This window comes from Mesoplodon densirostris, chromosome 11 (genome assembly GCF_025265405.1).
Source record: "Mesoplodon densirostris isolate mMesDen1 chromosome 11, mMesDen1 primary haplotype, whole genome shotgun sequence".
In the NCBI taxonomy this organism is placed as follows: Eukaryota; Metazoa; Chordata; class Mammalia; order Artiodactyla; family Ziphiidae; genus Mesoplodon; species Mesoplodon densirostris.
Window position 1 is genome coordinate 71,220,197 of NC_082671.1, and position 20,805 is coordinate 71,241,001.

The 20,805-nt window shown below is 58.2% G+C and overlaps 2 protein-coding genes across 9 annotated transcripts in view; one reads left to right on the forward strand and one right to left on the reverse strand.

Moving 5' to 3' along the window:
• Positions 1-1,811, forward strand: part of TMPRSS6 (transmembrane serine protease 6) — a 31,089-nt gene extending 29,278 nt beyond the window's left edge. For both annotated transcript variants that reach the window (XM_060112115.1, XM_060112117.1), the window contains 2 exons: positions 984-1,120; positions 1,653-1,811. In XM_060112115.1, coding sequence (XP_059968098.1) covers positions 984-1,120; positions 1,653-1,811 — 296 coding nt within the window. The remainder of the gene's footprint in view (positions 1-983; positions 1,121-1,652) is intronic.
• On the reverse strand, positions 216-14,471 carry KCTD17 (potassium channel tetramerization domain containing 17). Of its 7 annotated transcripts, none has more exons than XM_060112123.1 (7): positions 14,262-14,471; positions 12,967-13,075; positions 10,571-10,662; positions 9,529-9,624; positions 7,653-7,778; positions 6,188-6,278; positions 3,011-3,101 (listed from the first exon to the last, which is right to left on the reverse strand). In XM_060112123.1, the coding sequence occupies exons 1-7, from the start codon at positions 14,454-14,456 to the stop codon at positions 3,094-3,096; spliced, it is 717 nt and encodes a 238-aa protein (XP_059968106.1). In that variant the 5' UTR covers positions 14,457-14,471; the 3' UTR covers positions 3,011-3,093. The 7 variants fall into 7 exon arrangements, with proteins under 7 accessions (XP_059968105.1, XP_059968106.1, XP_059968102.1 ...); XM_060112119.1 differs by lacking the exon at positions 3,011-3,101 and adding an exon at positions 3,680-4,549; XM_060112120.1 differs by lacking the exon at positions 3,011-3,101 and adding an exon at positions 5,539-6,001.
• Positions 14,472-20,805: the final 6,334 nt, after the last annotated feature.

The window sequence follows — 20,805 nt, forward strand, 5'->3', positions numbered from 1 at the left end:
GAGGCCACCTCTCAGTTCTGTACATAACTACAGACACGCCCTGCACCCTTCGTGGTGGCGCCTTTAAAAATGTGTACTGTGCTTTACAATCTGGAGGTGGGCAGGACTGAGGGATAATTTAAAGACGGAGAAACTGAGGCTCAGGTGAAAAGTGACATGTCCAAGAGGAGGATAGAGAACAGTGTAAAACAAGGATTGGTCCACTTCCTCATTCATTCATTCAATGACACATTTATGAGCACCTGCTATATGCCAGGCATCGAGTTGGACAAAGGGAATATAAAGACAAACAGGAAACATTCTTTGGGGAGCTGACACGGATGGGGAGGTACAGGGGGCAGTGGCAGCCCAGAGGAAGGGCGGGCTGAGCTCAGGCTTGGAGGATAGGTCAGCAGTGTCCCAGCGAAGGGGGAAGGCATTTCTGATAAGAGCACAGGTGGCAACCCAGGGAGCCCTGAGAACACCCAGCACCAGAGGGGAGCCGGTGGATCTGCGTGAGGATCCGGAGCCAGGAGTCCTCCTCCTGACCTGCTCGAAGCATCAGGGCTTTGAGAAAAAGCACGGATGTCTGGGCCTACCCCAGCTGAACAGACCGGATCTCCGGGTGGGACTAGGCACAGTGTCGATTGAAGCTCCTAGGGAGAAGTGCTGGCTGGACAGTGGAGAGATGCTGACGAGTTTTAGGGGGGAGTGAAGGGGTGAGATGTGTGTTCTGGAAAAATCCCCCAGGGCTGTCACAGAGCGGAGGGGAGGCAGCCAAGAAGCCTCAAGCAGGAGGGGAGGGGAGGACCTAAGGAGGACCCTAGTCCAGGTAGGCCCTGGGCAGGGTCGGGGTGGGGTCTGTCACCATGAGCTACTCAGAGAAGAAGCCAGAACAGAGTGATGGAGAGGTGGAGGGCGGGGACGGAAGGGTGGGGAGGGAAGAGTGGGGGGCCCCGGGCACCTCCTTTCTTCTCACCTCTGCCCCCGGCCCCACCGGGCAGGCCCCACCAGCAACGGTCTGCAGAAGGTGGACGTGCAGCTGATCCCGCAGGACCTGTGCAGCGAGGCCTACCGCTACCAGGTGACCCCCCGCATGCTGTGCGCCGGCTACCGCAGGGGCAAGAAGGATGCCTGCCAGGTGACTCCTGCGGGGTGGGCCAGGTCGGGGAGAGAGGGCACTGCTCACATCACCCGGGGCCTGGCCTTCTGCCCCCAGTGGCCTGCTGCAGCCGCACGGCGAGGTGGGCTCGGCTCTTCCCACTTCATGGATGAGGAAACTGAGGCTCGGGAGGTTGAGAGACCTGCTCCAGGTTGCAGGCCCCAGATGAGAAGAGACCCCGGGGAGGCGGGTCTGAGGCCCAAGCCCGGCGCTGCTCCTTGCCCTCCGCGAGGCCCTTTGCCCAAGTGAGGCAGCAGAGAGGACTGGACGGAGCCCACAGAAGGCAGGCGGGGCTGGGCAGGGCGTGGGGACACACGTCCACGCTTCCGCGAAAGCCAGGCCCTGCTGGAGGCTAGGCTGGGCTGGTTTGGGCCCCCTCCATTTATCGGAGGCTTCCAAAGGGGATGCCCACAAGGTAGATGTTCACTCAGAACATGCCCAGCAGTCGGGACCCTTGCCTGGAAGGGGACGCCTCTACCCTGACGTGGCCCTGTCTCTTCCCCTCTTACAGGGTGACTCGGGCGGCCCGCTGGTGTGCAAGGAGCCCAGTGGCCGCTGGTTCCTGGCGGGGCTGGTCAGCTGGGGTCTGGGCTGTGGCCGGCCCAACTATTTTGGCGTCTACACCCGCATCACAGGTGTGATTGGCTGGATCCAGCAGGTGCTGACTTGAGGAGCTGCCCCCGCAGAGCAAGGGCCCCCACCTCTTGGACTCAGAGAGCCCAGGGCGCCCACCAGGCAGGGGAGCAAGTATTCTGCCGGTGGCAGGGCCCCGTGGGGACAGGAGGTGGCGTCTCTCCTCTCCCACAACCTGTTGCCTGACATCTGCCCCAGTGAGGACACAAGGACGGAGAAGGGCCATCAGCTGGTGGTCAAGACTTCCCCTGAGGGCCTGGGATGGTCACCAGGCCCGGGTGGGGGCGGTTCACATCCAGCCTGTCCCCTCCTGATTCTCTCTTCTCCTTCCCCTTCCTCCGCTGCTGACTTTGGTGGGGAGGGGTTGAGCAGCAATCATGTGGCTGCCGGGACCCCACCTGCCCCCGGCCCAGCGCAGAGGCTGCTGGGCCAGCATCCTCTCCAGGCAGCAGATTCCAGCCTTTGAAGCCCTTGGCCTAACTTGAGGGTGGGGGAGGAAGGTGCCCCCGCAGGAAGGGCCCTCAGAGCCCTGGAGACAGCCAAGTGGGCCAGCCGCCACTGCAGGCCAAAGGGTGGGGAGCCCCAGGTCCAGGGTCCTCCCACGCCTACCTGTTCCTCTGGCCTTCACTGCCCATTCTCACCTGGAGGTGAGCTCAGCTGCCCTGTGGAATAAAGCTGTCTGACCCGAGGTCCTGTTCTGGGGATTGAATGGGGCCCCGGGCACCAATCTCATGCCTTTGACTGAGCAGCCCCTGTTATCTGCTCAGCCTGTTGGCTAAGCGTCCAGAAGGCCAAGGGGGGGTCAGTGGGGGAAGCGGTGGCCTCCAGGGCAGGGGCCTAGGTCCTGGGAACAACCCCAGGAAGGCAATGGTTTGGTGCCCCTCAGGTCAGAGTGAGGGCTGGGACAAGTGATGCGCTCCTTCTGGAAGCTTGGAAGGAAGCTGAGGGGCAGAGAGTCTCATGATCGCACCAGGGAGGGGTCAGGAGTGGAGCCTGGAGCGGAAGCCCTATCTCCTGATTCCCAGGCTACCACTTCCCCTCCGGCGCGGCACTGCCTCTGCATTCTGAGTCATTTATTCAGCAAGCAGCTCACAGGCTCCTACCACGTGCCAAGGGCCGCACTGGGGTCACAGAGCTGCACAGAACTTGGCTCCTGATCTCGGGAGGGGTGGGGATGCTGATCCAGGGTGAAGGGGCTTTGGGGTAGCCTGCACCTCAGGAAGGCTGCCTGGAGGAGACTTGGGGTTCGAAGGTGGCCAAGGTGGGGAAGAGCATTCCAGGCCGAGGAACAGCATGTGCAAAGGCAACAGTCCCCAAAGTCAGTGGCCTGTTAGGGAACAGTAAGTTGTTTTTAGTTGGAACAGGAGGTCCTAGCAGGGGACCTCCTGCTAGGTTAGGAGGGAGCTGAGGTGGCAGTGTGAAGCCAGGAAGGAGAGCACCTTACCCGAATGGCGAGGTGAGACTGGGAATTGGGACGTAGGGAGCCAGGCTTGGGAGGACCTGGTATTCTGATTCCCAGAGGTCCAATTCCCTACCCCTCAGCACCCCAGCTAATCTAGGTCTGCCTGGAGGCCGGAAGAGACCTGCGTGACTCCAGGGGGCGGGGCCTTAGAAGTCACCTGGCCCACCCCTTCACTTTATTGTTGAGGAAACTGAGGCCCAGAGAGGGGAAGGTATTTTCCAAAGTTCACCCAGCAAGGCAGAGCTGGTACCCTCGGTGTCCGGCCACGGGACAGGGGATTCAACCGTGATGCTCCTGCCCCCAGCACACACGGGAGAGTGACAACAGGGCAGGGTCCCTGAGCTTTATGAAAAAGCCCCATTGCCTTTGGGTTGTCTACACCACCTTAAGTTTAGCCCCTGTCCCCAAACGTGGCCCAGAGAAAGAGAGGGAGACAGCCAGGCTGGCTGTTTCTTCAGGTTTTATTACATGGTGGTGTTGGACACCGCTGAGAAGCAAGTATCCAGCTGGGGAGGCCATAAACGCAGGAGGGGCCCCTTTGTCAGCCCCTGCCACCCCAGACTCTCCCTTGGGCAGAGGGAGGAGCGTCCCCCTTTCCCTTGTCACCAGTTCCTGGTGGCCCCGCTGCCCCTGCTGAACCAATGCCTGCCTTCCTCCTAGCCAGGGTGCTGTGCCACCAGCACTAGACAGCAGGGGGGTGGGGAGCAGCCAAGGTGACGGCCGAGTCACCCATCCCCTCCTTCAACAGGGCTAACCCCACACCCTTCATCGCCCACCAATCCCTCAGTCTCCATCCTGGGCCAGGCAGGTCCGAGTCTGCGCCCTGTGCCCTCCCTGAGGGCTTTCGGGGACCTCTGCTCCTCTCGGTAACCTCACAACAAACCTGAGGTAGGTAGGGCAGGACGTGAACCCATTTGACAGACAGGGAGACTAAGGCTCAAGGAGGTGATGTGACTGGGCTGGGGGGGAGCGTATCTGCCATGCAGCTGGGGACCTGAGGGAGGGGACGTAGGGGCCTGGAAGACACAGCTGGACAGTGCCACACTTTGACCACCGGCAGGTGGCTCTGCCCAGGGGTCCCAGGGCCCACATCAGGCCTTGCGAGGTCCCAGTGGGCCCCCACCCGGCCCCCGGAGGCAGGGGCAAATCACAGCCCCGCAGGTGTAGACAGAGGTGACAGCGGGGAGAGCTCTTCCTCCGCCTCGGGCTGGGGGCCCACCCCGTGGTACAAAAATAAAGGATTTCAGAACGGAACCCCAAGTCCCTGGAGGCGATCTGGGGCCTCACATCCGGGTGCCTCTGGCTTGTAACAGCTAGAAAATAAGAGGGGCCAGGGAGACGGGGTGGGGAGTGGTCAGAACACCGGGGGGAGGATGAGAGGGTGAGGTCGGTGAGGAGGGGGTAGTGCAGGGCCAGGAGAAGGGCAGAGAGGAGATTGGAATGGAGGGAGGGAGGGGTGGGGAGAGAGGGAGAGAGAAAGAGTCAGGTGAGTCACGAGGTCCTTTCTGGGAGGAAGGAGGGGGGCTGAGGCCCAGAAAAAGTGAGTTCAGAGCTGAGGAGGGGGAGCAGGGAGAGGACCCAGCTCGCCCATCCGGGGGCCCCATGCCCCACCTTGGGCCGGGGGATGGCTGCCTAGGAGGCCACATTCTGCCAAGGCTCTGGCCAGGGGGTCAAGGCCCAGAGGCTGGTCACCACTGTCTCAGGCAGAAGGTCACAGAGAGCGGCTGTCCGTCCCCATTTTAGAGGCAGTTGTGGCCCAGAGAGGGACAGTGACTTGCCCAAGGTCAGACGGCAGGCAGATAAGACTGAGTGGGGGCTTGTGAGCACCTGGCCAGGGCTTTTTCTGCCACAGCCCAATCCTCAGCCAGCTCCGGCTGACTCCTCCTAGGCCAAGGGAATCCAAGTGTGGCCTGTCCTTCCCAGCCCCGCAGAAATAGGGAACTCAGTGCCGCGAGGCTGTGATGCAGAAGCTCCTGAGCGCGCAGGGATGAGGTCAGGGCACCTGGCTTCCGTTTCCCTTCCCTCCTTCCCAGTGTGGCTCTGATGCTGCTGGGCAGGTGGGAAAGAATTTCCTCCCCCTTTTGTCTTATCTCAGAGCCTCATCCCCAAGGCCAAGATAGGCTGAGAGACTTGGCGGGGGGGGGGGGGAGAAAATCAGCCAGAAGTTCGGCTGAAGTCCAAAAAACAAGAGATGAGCACCCTCCTGGCTTCCGCCCCTGCCTCCAGCTCTGCCAAGCTACAAACCAGGCATGGCAGCTCTGGGGGCGGGCGAGGGGCCCAGGAGAAGCCCTCACCAAAGCGCAGCCTCAGGTCTGAGGGGGTGCAGACAGGAACCTGCAAGGAGGAAACGTGAGGAGGAGGCGAGGAGGTGAGGCGCTGCAGCAGGGCGGCCCGGCCTCAGATGTGCCCGGCGGGGTCTGCGGGCACCAAGGAGGTGCAGCTGTGCCCCTCTGCCCCGGGCCCGGAGGCGGGAGGCGCCAGAAGGGGTGTGGGAGGCGGCAGGCGGGATGCTCTGGGATGCGGGGCCGGGGCACCTGGGTGGAGGGCACAGGAGGCTGGGACCACAGCAGCCCCGGGATGGAGGTGTGAGCAGGCAGAGAGAAAACCCGGACAGGGGCAGAGAGGGAAGAGGCAGGGTGCAGATGAGATCCAGGAGGAAGAAGAGGTGGATGAAGATGGGGCAGGACCTCCGGCGGGAAGCGGAGGAGGAGGAGGAGGCGGTGGTGAGAGGGAGAAAAGGTTAGCGGGATCCTGAGATGACTGGGCTGCAAAGAGAAAGTGAGAGAAGGGATGGTTATGCAGGTGAGGCGCCAGGCACGCGGCTGAGCTAACCCTGGAGGGCCCGCCCCCCGGCCGTCCCGGGACCCCAGGCTCCGCAGTGGGCTCCAGCAGGGAGCGGGCGGGAGGCGCGGCCTTTATCAGCGGTCGTGCTGCTTGGGGGTTGGCTGCACCTTTCTGCTGCGTATCTGCCTCCACCTCCACCTGCACCTGTGCCACCTCCACCTCCTGCCGCTGCTGCTCCTCCAGCTGCTCCTCCGCGCACTGTGGACCAGCCGGCAGACCCAGGGAAGAAAGAGCGCAGAGCTAACGAGGGGGCCAGGGTCCGCTGGTGGCTGTCCCCGCAGGCCCCCATCTCAGCGTGAAGGGGACGGGCAAGGGGCACCTCCCGGGGAGGGGAGTGCTACAGCCACGGAAGCTGGGGCATCTTGTCGGATCCCCGGGGAAGCCTGCGAGGGGCCTGGGGGAACCAGCAGAGGGTGGGGTCCTGCTGAGGATGCTCACGGATCGGCATGGCAGCCGGGACATGGAGCAAGGCTGGCGGAGGGGTGTCAGAGGAAGGGGGTGGGTGTGTGGCCAGGGTAGCCTTGAGGGCTGCCTGGGAAGGCCTCGTTTTAGGAGGACCGACCCAGAGCAGAAATGAGGCCAGGGAAGTCCCAGGGCAGACACCAGGCAGATCTGAGATGTCAGCACCAGGCTCGGGCACCCCCGGTCCTGAGGTCTCTCCCAGAGAGGCAGGGGCAGCAAGCTCACCTTGCACCCTTGCAAGGCCGTGCCGGCCACTGGCCCCGATGGGGCTGGGGTGGACAGGGGAAGTCACGGCCCAGGGAGGCAGATGGCCAGACGGGAAGCAGAGTTCCTAAGTCTCTAGCACATAGGGACAGGCTCCTAGAAGGAACGGTCTCCCTTCTTCCCAGCCTGCCTAGCTGCCTGCCCCACTGGTCCTACCAAAGGCCCCTCAGGCTTCCGATCAGCTCTGGGTCCAGGGTGGCAGGACCTCCGATTAGCCCCCTCCCCCGCAGCCAGCTGACGCTGCCTCACAGGCCAGGGTGGAAACACAGGGCCGGACCCCAAGGCCTCCAGACCCCTCTGCTGCTGAGTCCTAGGAGGCAGCCTGCGGGAGGGGCGGGATTAACAGATTCGGCTTCCCTGCCCCAGCCCAGGCCCCTGGGAAATAAATTGGCCCTTTGGATCCCAGAACTTGCAAGCTGGTGGTCCACCCCTCTCACTCCTCTGAGAACACAACCAAGGTGCCCAGAGGGGGCGGGACTTGTCCAAGGTCACGCAGAGCGCTCACACCACGCCCAGACCCCTAGTCCAGTGCACTCCCCCTTGTGCTACGCTGCCCCTGTGGCCACCATGGGACCACCATCCAAGTGGCATCTAAGTCCACCCTCGCCGTGCCCTGGGGATAATCTCATCTCATTGCCCCCCAAGTCTGGGCCTGGGTAACTGGCGTGAGCAGGCAGGACGGTGGGTGGCATGGGATGGATGGCATCGGCTGTGAGCAGGGGTTCAGGCGTGTGCAGCGGGAGGGAAAAAGAAGCACGGATGGCTAGGTGGAGGGCAGCGAGGGGAGGGAGGAAAGGCAGGGAGGCCGAGGTCGGGGCAGGGAAGGGGCCTGGGCAGAGGGCTCACCTTGGTTTTGCGGCTGGACTCGGAGCTCAGTCCGTGCGGGGAGCTGTAGAGCTCCTTGGACACCACGCACAGGAACTCTGCCTGGTCCTCGCTGCCATAGTTGTAGGAGGAGCCGATGCTCACCAGCTGGAGGGGCGGAGCATGGGGAGAAAACAATAGGGTGGGGTTGAGGGGACGGGGTGGGCGGACACTGGCACCTGTCGACTGTGCCCTGATCTTGCTGTTCAGGCCCATCCCTGGGTTTCCAGAGGACACCTCTGGCACAAAGTCAGAGTCCTCTCCCCCTCCGCCCCCACCTATGCCTCTGGTCTATTTCCAGGGCCAGCCTCCCCACGTGGCTGGGCTGGACCTGATCCTTAGAAGAGGAGGGTTATCACTGCTGTTCCTCTCCCGTATCTAGCAGGCAACGTCCTAAGAGCAGGCAGAGGCCTGTAATGGGCAGGCTGTCTCCCTCTGTCCCAGATGTGGCTGAGGCAGCCCCAGAACCAGGCTGCAGGATGGGGTTGGCATGACCTGGTGGCGCTCCATAGAATATTCTGTTCACTGTTGGAAGCAGAGGTAGAACAGGTCGCCCGTTCCTTACGCCAGCGGTCCCTGACATGCTCGCTCAGCCTTTGAGAGCCCATGCAATTGCCAAAGACTCCCTTAGGCTTTCAAGAGTGGCCCCACCTTTGTTCTGGGGTCCCTAAAATAATGACACCTGCAGGGCCCCTTCTGGCTGATAAAGGCCCTGCACATGATGGGTCTCATTCGGCACCCAGGAACCCTCATCCTGCAGAAAGAGAGGAAAAATCAGCCCCTTCGGCAGATGAGGTTTGGAGAGGTGGTGAAGTCCCACAGCCAGGAAGAATCTGAATTTGAATGTGGATTCAAATTCAGGATTTGAATCTGGGACCCCGAGTCCTCTCAGGGGTCCTATAGACTTAAATGCTTCTAATAATTCACAGGATGCTAGCTAGCTCCAATGTTTCAAGGCCTACTCTGGGCTAGGGACTTTATCCATGGTCTTTCTAATCTACACAACAGTCCTGCAAAGGAAGCACTGCTGGTCCATGTCACAGATTAGGAAACTGAGGCCCAGAGAGATACGACTTGCTCAAGATCACACAGCATGTCAGTGGTGAGGTCTAGATATGAATCCAGGCTTCTGGCTCCTGGACTGGACTTGTTCCTCCATCCTGCCCAGCCATCCTGGGAAGCCTGGCCTTCTTCAACCTCCAGGTGCAAGGGAGCTTGTATAGATAAAGGGTAACCCAACCCTTCCCCTTCTCTAAGGGCAAATTTGACCTTGGGTTAACTTGTTGGCTCTGATCCTCTGGAAACCTGAGAGAGGTGTGACGTCAGCTGCATTACTAGGGCAACACCGTTTATGATAAAAATCTCTCCTGGTGGTAAACTGCATAGGTACTGGGAGGAAGTACAGGTCACCATAAATACCTCATGGGAAGCCGCTGCTCTGGGCTCCCCTGAATGTGGCAATGCTTGGAACTGGGCATGTCCCTTGCAGGGACCTGGAATCTATACCTATGGAATTGTTACACGAGGTGTGGCCCCAAGGAGACCTCCGCTCTCCTATGTGGATCTTGTCTCCTCGCACCAGAGCTGTTGCTTGGGGGCCAGAGACTCACACACTACGGTGTAGACCACTACCTGGTTGCTGGGAGGACTCCCATTAAAGATGATTCCCGGGAGCTGCCCTGCGGCCAGCGGGGCTTCCCTCCTCTCTCCTTCCTGGTCAGTCTGCTGCCAAGTGTGGCCTTTCTTAATCTTGTTTACTCTGTCTTAAGACCCCGGGCGGGGGCTGCAGTGGGCACCCCAAGGCTGGGGCTGTGGGAAGGGAGGGGCCTGCTTTGCCTGGGGGTGTGGCCCAGCCCACCTGCTCGAAGCGCCAGCCGTCGGACATGGTGGAGACCATCTGCGTGAGCTCCTCCTCCTGGCACTGCAGCACACGGTACACGTGCTTGGGTGGGACCTGCAGGCAGAGGGGGGACGTGGAGGGCACCTGTGGGAGTGCCAGGCACCCCGGGGGCCGGAAGAGCACCTGTCCTCCCCCCACCATCTACCCCTAAGAAAGACAGAAGTGGGGGAGGGGAGATGGGAGCCATGATCTGAGTACCTACTATGTGCCAGGCACTCGACGTGCATGTTCTCACTTAATCCCTCCAAAAACCCTAGGAGTTATGGGATGTTCATGGAAGTTCAGAGAGGGTCAGTTACTTGCCCAAGGTCACCCAGCTGAAGAGTAGCAGAGCCAGAATTGGAACACAGGTGACACAAGTGGGAAAGGAGGAGGGGCTTAGGGGACATCCTGGGACACTAATTGAGGCAGGTCCTCCAGGGGACGCGGGGCACCCTCTCTTCAATCTCCTGGGGCTGGGAGACGGTGCCTCACTACCCATCTCCCACCCTCCACGTCTCCCCCAGGGTGGGCAGAGAATCTCTCCAGCTCCTCCTACAGCCTGGCCACTTAGGCCTAGGGTCCAAGCTCAGAAACGCCAGCTCCAGAAGCTTGTGCCATGACCTCCAGGGGACCCCCTGAGCCCATGAAGTGGACAATGTAATAATCCCACATTGCCTCCCACAGGGCCCCCTGTACCTCCACAGTGACCCCATTTTGCCTGGGAGGAAGGGAAGGGTGGGCAGTTCTCAGCACCTCTATATTCCACAAGAGGAAATCAAGGTCCAGAGAGGGGTGTGATTGGCCCAAGGTCACACAGCACACAGAGCCGAGGCAGGGAAAGAACCCAGAGTCCGTCTCCCAGTCTGGGGCTTTGCTGAACAGTCTGGGAGCTGGACAACCACTCCTCCCCTTACAGGAGAGCTTGGCCTCCCCGAGGAAAACTAGCTCTGCCTCTCCCAACCTTCCTCCTGAGCCCCCTCCCCCGTCCCCGCCACCGCCTGCCCTGCAGCCCCCCGACCTGTGTGACGGTATAATCCTTCTCCTCCATCCGGTCTTTGATGATGCGGATCAGCGGGCCGATGTTGTAGAACTCCGCTTCCTCCAGGACCCCTGGCACAGACAGAGCAGCACCCCACCCCCGTCACTCCCACTGCCCCCGTGCCCCGTTCTCACCTTGTCCCCTCCACCTCCACCCCCTGCTGCAGTCACACAAGGGTGATGGGCCTCTGAGTTCAGGGGTCAGGCAAGAGGGAACACTTCCTTCCTTGGGTCCCACACTCTCTGTAGCAGGGGTGAGAGGCTGCCATTCAGTGGCCCTATATCCCTGCTGTGCTGAGCACAGTGACCCAGGGATGGCTGCCAGTCCTCTAGTCTGGGGCTATCCAGAGGCAGTGGGCGCGTTGGGACTGGACCCTATGCCACAGTGAGAAGGGGCTTGGCTGGCCCCCAATTATATGTTCCCATTTATGAAGCACACGCTAAGTGCCAGGCACCGTGCCAGGTATGTTACACTCTTTACCGCAGTTAATTCTCAGCACAAGAAGTAGGTACTTTCATCACCCCCACTGAACAAACAGGGAAACCGAGGACCAGGCAAAGCAGCAGCTGTGCAAGGCCACACATCTGGCACTCGGCAGAGCTGGGATTCACACTCAAGTTCCTCTGCCTTCTAAATGCATAATCTTTGTGCATGTGCATCTCTCCAATCACTACACTTCACAGTTTGCAAAGCCCCTCCTGTGCTCACCACAAGGCCCAGGGTCATGGAGGAAGCAGGCGTTATTGTCCCCATACAGTTAAGGAGACTGAGAGTCTTAGAGACTGAGCAAGTGCCCTCTCCAGTGAAGGGGACAACCCTCAGCCTTAGGACTCCCCTAAGCTCCTGCGGGGCAGAGACACTTCCTGTCCTTTCCATGACTGGACTCTGGGCTCCCCGGGGACAGGGCCCATGTCTGATGTCCCCGGCGCCCACACCCACCAAATACAGAGGAGGCAGTGAGTGAGTGCTACTGCCAGGATGCCCCCCATGGAGCCCTGCAGATGACAGACAACTAACTCTGCATCACGTGTCCTCAGTGCCAGGCACCGTGCTAAGTGACGCACTTGCATTGGCTCCTTTTATCCTCACAGCAGCTCAGCAAGGTGGGTGCTATTGTCACCCCGTTCCACAGATGCAGGCATGGAGGCACAGAGGGATAAGTGACTTTGCAGGTGTCACACAACTAGTCAGTTTCCTCCTGGATCCCCTGGCCCCTTGGATCAGGGCTCTAGCCCTGTCTAAAGGTGCTAGGAGTGCCAGGGCTTGACAAACCCAGAACCTGTAAACAGGTGTTGGCCTTGACGCTGGAGTGTTTACCTCCCCTCCCCATGGGACCTACTCCTGGCCCCAAGCCACGCCCATGGTACCTGCTGCCCCAGGGGCTGTCGGGAAAGCTGTGGGGCTCCACAGAGCCGACGCCTACAGCGGGTCCTGATTTTGAAGCTGTGGCCTTCTGGGGAGCCACCTGGCTTCTAGATCACTGTGTCCCACAGGGGTCAGGAGGGAAGACCGTGGGCCCGAGTGAGGAGGGAGGGGCTGTGCTAGACACCTCCAGGGTACAAGCCCCGGGACTCATGACATCTGTTTTCCCAGAACATGTCCCTAATGTAGATCACCGCCCCTCCTTTATATACACAAGTGGAGACTCAGAAAGAAGTGACATGTCCAAGCTGGCCTGGCTGGGTCAGGTGACCCAGAGCCACACCCTGTGCCCTAAGGAAAAGTGGACTTGGCACCCCTTGCTCCTGGCAGGGGCTCTGCCATCAAGCCTTTCTCCCAGGCATGGCTCCCCACTGTCTGCTGGGCCCGGAAGTGGGCATCTACAGGGCCTCAGCCAGCCAGGCCTGGGAGGGACCAAAGCCCTGCTGGAGAGCAGGCTCCGCCCACCCCTGCCTTCACCCGCAACTGTGCTGCAGGGGCTGCCGGATCTGGGCGAGAAGTCACCCACTCGACCCACCTGCGGACCCATGTGAGCCCTCACCAGGCATCTGAGATACCCCATCACCCAGACAAAGAGAGCCACACCTCTCCCCATGGCCATCTCCACCCACAACTGGCTTCCCAGAAGGCCAGGGGAAAGGGCATCCCTGCCCAGCCTCACTGGCTCCCTCTATCCTCTGCTTCCGTGTTTCTGTCACCTCCCCAGCAGCACCCAGTGGAAGCATGAGCCAGTCACCTTGGCACAGTCCCTAGGCTCAGCCTGGGCACAGGCTTTGGGAGTCAGTCCTGTCAGGAATGAGAAGAAGCAGGAAACATAGAAGAAAGCAGATGTCCCGAGGACAGCCGAAATGGCTTTGCACCTCCACAGGAGGCCCCGGCAGACTGCAGAGGGCAGGGCTAGGGTATGGGCCCTGGCCTCCCCCAGACCAACTCACCCTCCTCAGCCATGTCCTTGTCCAGCACCAGCTTGCCATGCCGGAGGAAGTTGAGGATGGGCCCGAAGTAGGTGGGGTCACGGTCGATGAGGTAGGCCCCGGTCTCATCCTACAAAGGCGAGGGGCACAGGCAGTGAGAGAAGAGTGACCCCACTCCCCTGCCTGACCTCTCACTTCAGTCCCAGTAAAGGATCAGAGGGAGGGCGGGAGGGGGTGGAGTGTCTGCTCTTCCCCAGAACAGATTGTCCTGATGGAGTAAAAAGGCTTTGGGGTCAGACACACCTAGGTTCAAATCCTGCCTCGGCCTTTTCCTGACTGTGTGACCTTGGGCCAGTGATTTGGCCTCTCGGAGCCACCCTCTTCTTTCCCATAACTGGGGAGCATTGTGAGCATCCAGTGAGGTCTGAGTGGCACCGGACCCAGCGTACGGCTCAGGGATTGTCCCTCTTAGACGTTATCCCCTGAAGCCAGCCCTACACTGTCTCCATCAGATCCCCTGTCATTCTGGGGATGTTGACAAGTTTCCAAAAGAGCCACTATCTCATTGGATACCCTCAGCCTGCAGTGGCAGAGCAGGCGTCAGTACAACTCTACAGAGAGAAAACAGAGACACCACCAGGTGAGGGGACTTGCCCAAGGTCACAGGATCAGAGGGTCAGGAAACAGGAGAGAGGGGGCCTTAGAGGTCATCGCCAGGCCCGCCCGCTGGGGTTACAGACAGGAGGCTGCGCAGGATAGGGTTTGACCCAAGGTCATGCAGGAGGTTTGCAGCAGAGCCGAGATGGGAACCCAGAAATGGTGCCCCAGGCCAGCGCTCCTACCTGATGAAGCCCAGCTGAGAAGGCACCCCGGGATTTCTCCACCCAGCTCCCTGTACCCCAAGGCTACCCATACCCCCAAAGAGCGGGGAGGCGGGGAGAAGCAGACTCAGTAACTCCTTCCGTGGTGCAGGAGTCCAGTTTGGGCAGGAGAGAATGCCCTAGGTGTCTGCCTCTTCCCACAGCCCCAAAGGAGGGGGAGAGTCCCCATCCATCAGCCTCCTGGGTTGGGAGCCCAGATCAGCGCTCAAAAACTCCAAATGGGCGCAGCCCGGCGTTGTGCTGTTGCCACGGCAATGGGCACATCCCTCACTCTCCGATCCATTTCCTTCTCCCCTCCTCCGGCCAGTTCTTCCCGCCTCCAGCTCTTCGGAAATAAACCCAGCCGAGTTTCCAGCCGCGCGGGCGGGCCAGGCTGGACAACCAGATTCCGGCGAGCTAAGGATCCCCGACCGCCGCCCACCCCGCGGGCCTCACCCGGTCAGACTGCAGCTCTTCCCCCTGGCACAGGCGGCTGAGGAAGGACTTCTGCTCGCGGCACAGCGTTTGCCGGGTGGTCAGGAACACCGTGCCCCCCACGTTGAGCCTCACCCACTTGCTCCAGCCGCCCGCCCCCGCCGGCGGCGCTGCCTCGCGGGCCTCCATCCTCATCGCTCTTCCCAGCGTCTGCATCCTGCCTGCAAGGCGGCTGGAGGCGGGCATGTACCGCGCGCCGGGCATGCCGGGAGTTGTAGTCCGCGCCGCCCCGCGTGAGTGTGGCCAGGGGTGAGGGTCAGCCGACGCCCTCTATCCCGCCTTCTCCAGCCCCGCCCTACTTTGCCCTTCCTGGGATGCCTACAAACGGGAGTTTCTTAAAGAAGCTCTTTGGCCAAGTTACTCTGTGTTTGGGGAAGGTCAAGTTCCCCCAAAATAGTGATACCCCAAATCAGCGATCCTCCCATTTGGTCTCCACATTGTTTTCCTTTTGTCCAGTTTGGGTTATCAAACAGCTGACAGGAAAAGGAACTTCTTCCCCAAATTCCTATAGCATTTACCTGTATCTGTTTTCTAATATTCTTTCATTCTGCCTTTGCGGGTGGTGGGGTGAGGAGAGCTGGGTCCTTTCCCCGCATAAATTCTTTGAGGACCACACAGTTGGGCTTAAAAGTTGGCTCAGCACCTTCTATATTCCAGATGCTTTATGCATCCATTATATTGGGTTGGCCAAACAGTTCGTTCGGGTTTGTCCGTAACATCTTACGGAAAACCCAAACAAACTGTTTGGCCAAGCCGATATTATTCATTGGTGCTCTTAGTAGCACTGGAGGTCGCTGTTACTGTATCCATTTTACAGATGAGGACACAGAAGTGAAGTGACCTGCTGGACTCACACAGCTGGTGAGTGGCAGGCTGGCATGAACCCAGGTGGGTTCCAAGTGCATTTCCACCACCAAGGTCCCTTTCCTGCTCCTTGGGAAAGATTTCTTGGGAGGAAGAGTCAGGAGGGTGCTGGATGAATGTTTGGAGAACTGGGTTTTCATCCTGGTTTTTGTAGGGTGAAGTGCTGGGAGAGGTCTCAGTTTACCCATCTGTAATTCAGGAGGAGGAAGAGGGATTGGTTCTGTGGGTGCCCTTCTGAGCCAGATAACTCAGAGGTGGGACTGCTACCGTGGGCCCTGCAGGATGTGGGAAGGGAGCAGCTCCTCCTGTGGTTTGGGACCAGGGAGGGACAAGAGCTGAAGGGAAGCTGTCCTCCCTAACTTCCTTTCCTTCTTACTGTTTCGGTCCTGGTCCTGGATTAAGGGGGGAGAGTCTGAGGCTCCCCTCAGTGATCTCAGTGTCACACACACAGGGCCCACACACTGGGCAGCCTGGCCCTGCATGGCAGTGGCGGCGGGGGGGGGGGGTTCTGTTACCCCTCGGGCTCTGCTTTCTCCGTAAACCTTTCCCCTCGGCAGGGAATAGGTCACAGCCGCTAGACTTCTGCTCCTGGGGACTCGTGTTCTCTTAAACACAAATTCAAGTATGATCTTGAGCAACTGCCTCCCTGGACCTCGGTTTTCTCTTTTGCAAAGTGGGAATTAGAATAGTTGCTACTGGAGAACATTGTTGTTAAGATTAAATTATGTCGGTAAAACACCTGGCATAGCCCATGGCTTTTAGTATAGTGAATAAATGAATGAGTGAATGAATGAAATGGGTTACAGGATATGAACTGGCCTTGGAAGGTCAGCGGCACCCCTGGCCCTTGGTGAGTCCTCAAGCATTGTCAGCTAAAACAAAACCAGAGCAGGGAATATTTCTTTTCCACATAAGGGGTGTAGGCAGGGAGTGATATGGTCAGATATGTAACTTGGATCACGCTGGGGGCTGCAGAGGGGACGGTTTGAAGCCCCAAGAGACCAGCCAGGAGGCCACCTGGGTGAGAAGTGGGGAAGCCCCAACCAAGGCGCTGTCAACTGGGCCAGACGGGAGTGGGCGGCTTCAGTGGATACTTGGGAGGCGGAAGTGAAGGTTGAAGGGACTGGGAGGGAGGGAGGAGGAGGAAGGAGGAGGGGCCACATGGATAGCCCTGGCTTCTGGCTTGAACCAACAGTGTTTCCCTGAAGCAGGAGAGGCAGATATGGGGAGTGATCAGCGTTGAGGAGGTCGGAGCCTGTATTTGCAGTGCCTGTGGGCCAAGCAAAAATTGTCCTTGCAGGTGTGATACTCAGGAAAGCAGCACGGACTGGAGAGGACAGGTGGGGCTGTCCCGAGCCTAGGGTGGGGAGGAACCTAGGAAGGCCCTCTCAGGGGGTGGCTCCAGTGGATGAAGAGGACGGGGCAAAGTCTGGAGAGCAAGGAACAAGAGCCATACTCCAGAGACCAAGAAGGGGCCAGTTTGAATGAACAAGTTCATATGAGGAGTGAAAGTGGAGAAGGCAGAAGAGTAGCATCATGGAGCCGCGGGAACCCAGGGCTTGCCTGACCCAACCTGTTGCTGCAGAAGTGACAAAGCCGGGGCTGGGAGGCATAGAAAACTTGCACGGCGTTACTCAGCGGATGTGGAGCAGACCCCAGGTTTCTCGGGCCAGCCCTCGCCCACCTGGGGCTGCCTCTCCTGGCAAGGAGCATGGACCATGCAGCACACTTGGACAGCATGGAGCTTTTAAGCTAAGGAGGCATGTCATCCATGTGGCACTTGGGGAAGTTTAATCTGGCATTGGTGCACAGTCGGGTTGGGGCGAGAACCTGAGGCCGGGAGGGAGAAATGGGGGTGACCTGCCCAGAGCCCCCCTCCTCCTCCCTGCTCATATCCTGTTTTCTTGTGTTTCCCCCACTGCACAGTGATCATTCTGAGGACAGACACCATCCCTGGGCTGCTGTATCACAGGTGTCACTGGTCCTGGCTTAGGAGGGGCGAATGGAACAAAAACTCCCCAGTGCTGGGAGTGTTTTTAGGACAGGGATCGGTCTTCTTCCTTCACACTGGCTTCCGCTGTATTTTTTTCACTGCTTCAGTGCTTCCTATGTGCCAGATGCTATTCTAAGCTCATCACCCCATGTAACAGGTGTGCTCAGGGAGACAGGTGATAGCAGGAGCTACCCTTTACTCATCTAACATGCCAGAGACCGTGTCCCAGGCATTCTGTAACAGCAACAGCAGCTGTCACCGATGGAGGGTTTACTCTGGACCAGGCCAAGCCCGTGCATAATTCTCACAACAGCCCCATGCAATTGATCGTGTTCCCACCTCCATCTTATGGAAGATGAGACTGAGGCTCCAAGACCATGGGCCTCCCTAAGTGATGCTGGGAACGGCTACCAAGGGCAGAGCCGGCCTCCGAGCCTGTCTCATTGTCTCTGAAGTCCAAGACAGCATGGAGTCCCGATGCACCCTTGCACAGGCGTTCTTAATCTCACCAGGTACAGATGAGGAAACCGCACTCACATGAGTGGTCCAGTGCAGACCCGCTTAGCCCAGTGCCAGGGCTCATCACCACCGTGGGCTGGGGTCCTGAAAGTGTCGGGGAGGCTAGGCCAGCACTTTTGGTCCCAGAGTGGAGGGGAAGGCTTTTGATGAGCCAGTCTTACCCACCTCCTTCCTCAGAAACCCCCAGCTATCCCTAGACACCAGCATCCCCTCAGTAAGCATCTAAAATGTTCCCACCTGAAGCAACACCCTCCCTCCCACCAACCATCTTTCAGTGCCATGACTGTCTGTTGAGCACCAACTAGATGACAGACATTGAAACACAGAGATGAAGGTGCCAGAGGTGGTCCCTGCCCTAGACGGGGCTTCGGTTTGGGGGAGGTGAGTCTGAGAGGTTTTGAAAAAACATGGAATCCCAGACTGTTCTGCTTGTAATCATAGACTGGTACTCTTCATAGTTTTATGCATGTATTCTCCATTTAGAGGATAAAACCAATCCCTTAGACACTTTCTCTGGAGATTGGTTACCCTGGAGGACAGCCGAACTTCAAATGCCGGCTGGTTGCACTGCCCCCTGCTGTCCCCTTTTGGGAAGAGCAGCTCTTGGGTGTTTTTTAACATGGCTCTGAAGAGGGCTTGAAAGTGAGACTGGAAAGAGAGGTGATTAAGGGGCACAAAGCTCCCAGATAAGGATGCCAGCCCAGGCTTTGCAGCTTGCTAGCTGGGTGATCTTGGGAAAAGTACTGAACCTCTCTGAGCCTCAGTTCCCCATATCTCAATTGGGAATAATAGTACCTAGCTCATGCAGTTGTGAGGATTCAATAAGCTAACACGTGAAGCCACATGAACAGCCCTCAGCACACTGTCCGGGCAAAGCCTCAGTGAACACTGGCTTTCGTGAAACCAATCCTGCCACTCTGTCTATGGTCGTTTGGGCCAAAGATCAGAGACTGAGCCAAAGGCTGCCCCTTAAGATCCATTTCCCATTGGCCAGGGATGAACCAACCCAAAAAACACTTCCCTGCTGGGGTCGGAGGGAGAGGCAGAGAGAAAGGCCACCCCAAATGACCCAGCTTCCAGAGCAGAGCGGCTGCCATTTCCTAATGCTAAACCCCCAAGACCTAAACGGACCTGGGAAACTCTCTACTGCCAGATAGAACTGAAGGAACAGAAAATGCATCCTGAAGTTCTCACCTGGGCACGTCACTGTGTCCTATTTTGAACCTTCTCATCTTCTAATCAGCGTCCCCCACATCTGAGGGTTTTGTTCACATCTGCTGTCAGTTCCATGACTAAGATGTCATTCATCCCTGCTGGGTTTTTTGGATTCGGTACTCCTCTTCCCCACGTTCAGAATGTCAGAACATTCTGATTAGTCTCAACTCTTCCTTTTTTTTTTTTTTTTTTGCAGTACGCGGGCCTCTCACTGCTGTGGCTTCTCCCGTTGTGGAGCACAGGCTCCGGACGCGCAAGCTCAGCGGCCATGGCTCACGGGCCCAGCTGCTCCGCGGCATGTGGGATCTTCCCGGACCGGGGCACGAACCCGTGTCCCCTGCATCGGCAGGCGGACTCTCAACCACTGCACCACCAGGGAAGCCCTCAACTCTTCCTTTTTTGTGTGTGGTTTTTCTTTTGCATCAAATCCAATCCTATCACTGCCTTGGCTGACAGCTCTGCCTCTTATCTTGGAGTGGAGGTTGTTGGTTCTGAGTCGGCACCTTTTCAGGTCACCTGAGCAGAAGAACAAGCATATCCAGTGAAAGAGAGTGTGTCCTGACCAGCCAGAAGTATTCAAACATGCTTTCAGAGGCCCATGGTCCAGAGTTTGCATCTCTGCTCCATGGTTCCCTGGCTGTGAGACCTCACTAATTACTTACATAACCTCTTCAACTCTCACTACACCATTTGCAATATTTACATCATAGTATTATTCATACTTCTTAGTGTTATTACATGCAGTAAATGTTAGCTATTATGACTGAGCACCTACTATGTGCCACACTTGGGCTAGAAGTATTCCAGCCCAGATGGGTATTATTATACCCATTTTACAGACAGGGCTCAGAGATAACTGGTCCACAAACTTGAATATCTATAAGATAACAAGTATGCCACATTGCATTTACCTGGAACTTCCTCTAATTTGTCAACAAATATTCACAGAGCCTGCCCCAAGTGCTCGATTTTAGCGTTTCCAAAATGGAGATGCGGACCCTACTCCCCTTGAAGAGCCCGTACTGTGGGCCTGTAATGTCTGCAGACTCCAGGGGCCGCCATTCGCATCGCGGAAGGGCAGCCAAGGGTATGGAAGGAGGTGTGCCTTTCTCCAGTTTGCACAAAAGTGCAGCTGGGTTTGAACGTGCCGCTTTCCCAGCCCAGGGCCCGGCTGGATGCCCTCAGCCTGCGCGCTGCTCTCTTCCACCAGCGGGCGGGGGCTCACAGACCCTGCGGAACTGTGGCCGGCGATTCGGCTTCACCGGCAGGGGCGCACCAGTCTGCCCCGGTCCTTGGGGGCCCTAGCACTGTTACTTTTATTCTGTATTTTGATGCTGAAAGTCTAAGAGTTGGTCAATTGGAACTCATCTAAGCTGGCTCCTGTATCCTTTTTTAAAAAATACTTTCTTATGGGCTTCCCTGGTGGCGCAGTGGTTGGGAGTCCGCCTGCCAATGCTGGGACCCGGGTTCGTGCCCCGGTCGGGGAAGATCCCATATGCCGCGGAGCGGCTGGGCCCGTGAGCCATGGCCACTGAGCCTGCGCGTCCGGAGCCTGTGCTCCGCAACGGGAGAGGCCACAACAGTGAGAGGCCCGCGTACCGCAAAAAAAAAAAAAAAAAGGAAGACAATGCAAGAAATCATATACAGAAAAGTAGAAAGTGTTCCCCCCATCTGTGCCACACTGTTCCCACCCATCCCCATAGGTAGTCAGTCTCATTAAATAAAGTTTCTGGTTTATTCTTCCTGTATTCTTTTTGCAGGAATTACAGATACATGCATATTTTCTTATTGCCCCTTCTTTCTTACACAAAAAGTAGCATCTTTTCCATTGCTGTTTTGCACTTAACAATACAGCCTAGAAATCAGGCCATATCATTTTGTAGAGATCTTCCTCACTCTTCTCACACCTGTACA

Excerpts from the sequence above, each read along its gene's own strand:
- KCTD17 (XM_060112118.1), bottom strand. The coding sequence starts at position 14,456 with ATGCAGACGCTGGGAAGAGCGATGAGGATGGAGGCCCGCGAGGCAGCG. Across the intron at positions 10,663-12,966 it reads CAAGGACATGGCTGAGGAGG|GGGTCCTGGAGGAAGCGGAG; the intron begins GTGAGTTGGTCT and ends TGTCTGTGCCAG. Across the intron at positions 9,625-10,570 it reads AGGATTATACCGTCACACAG|GTCCCACCCAAGCACGTGTA; the intron begins GTCGGGGGGCTG and ends CTCTGCCTGCAG.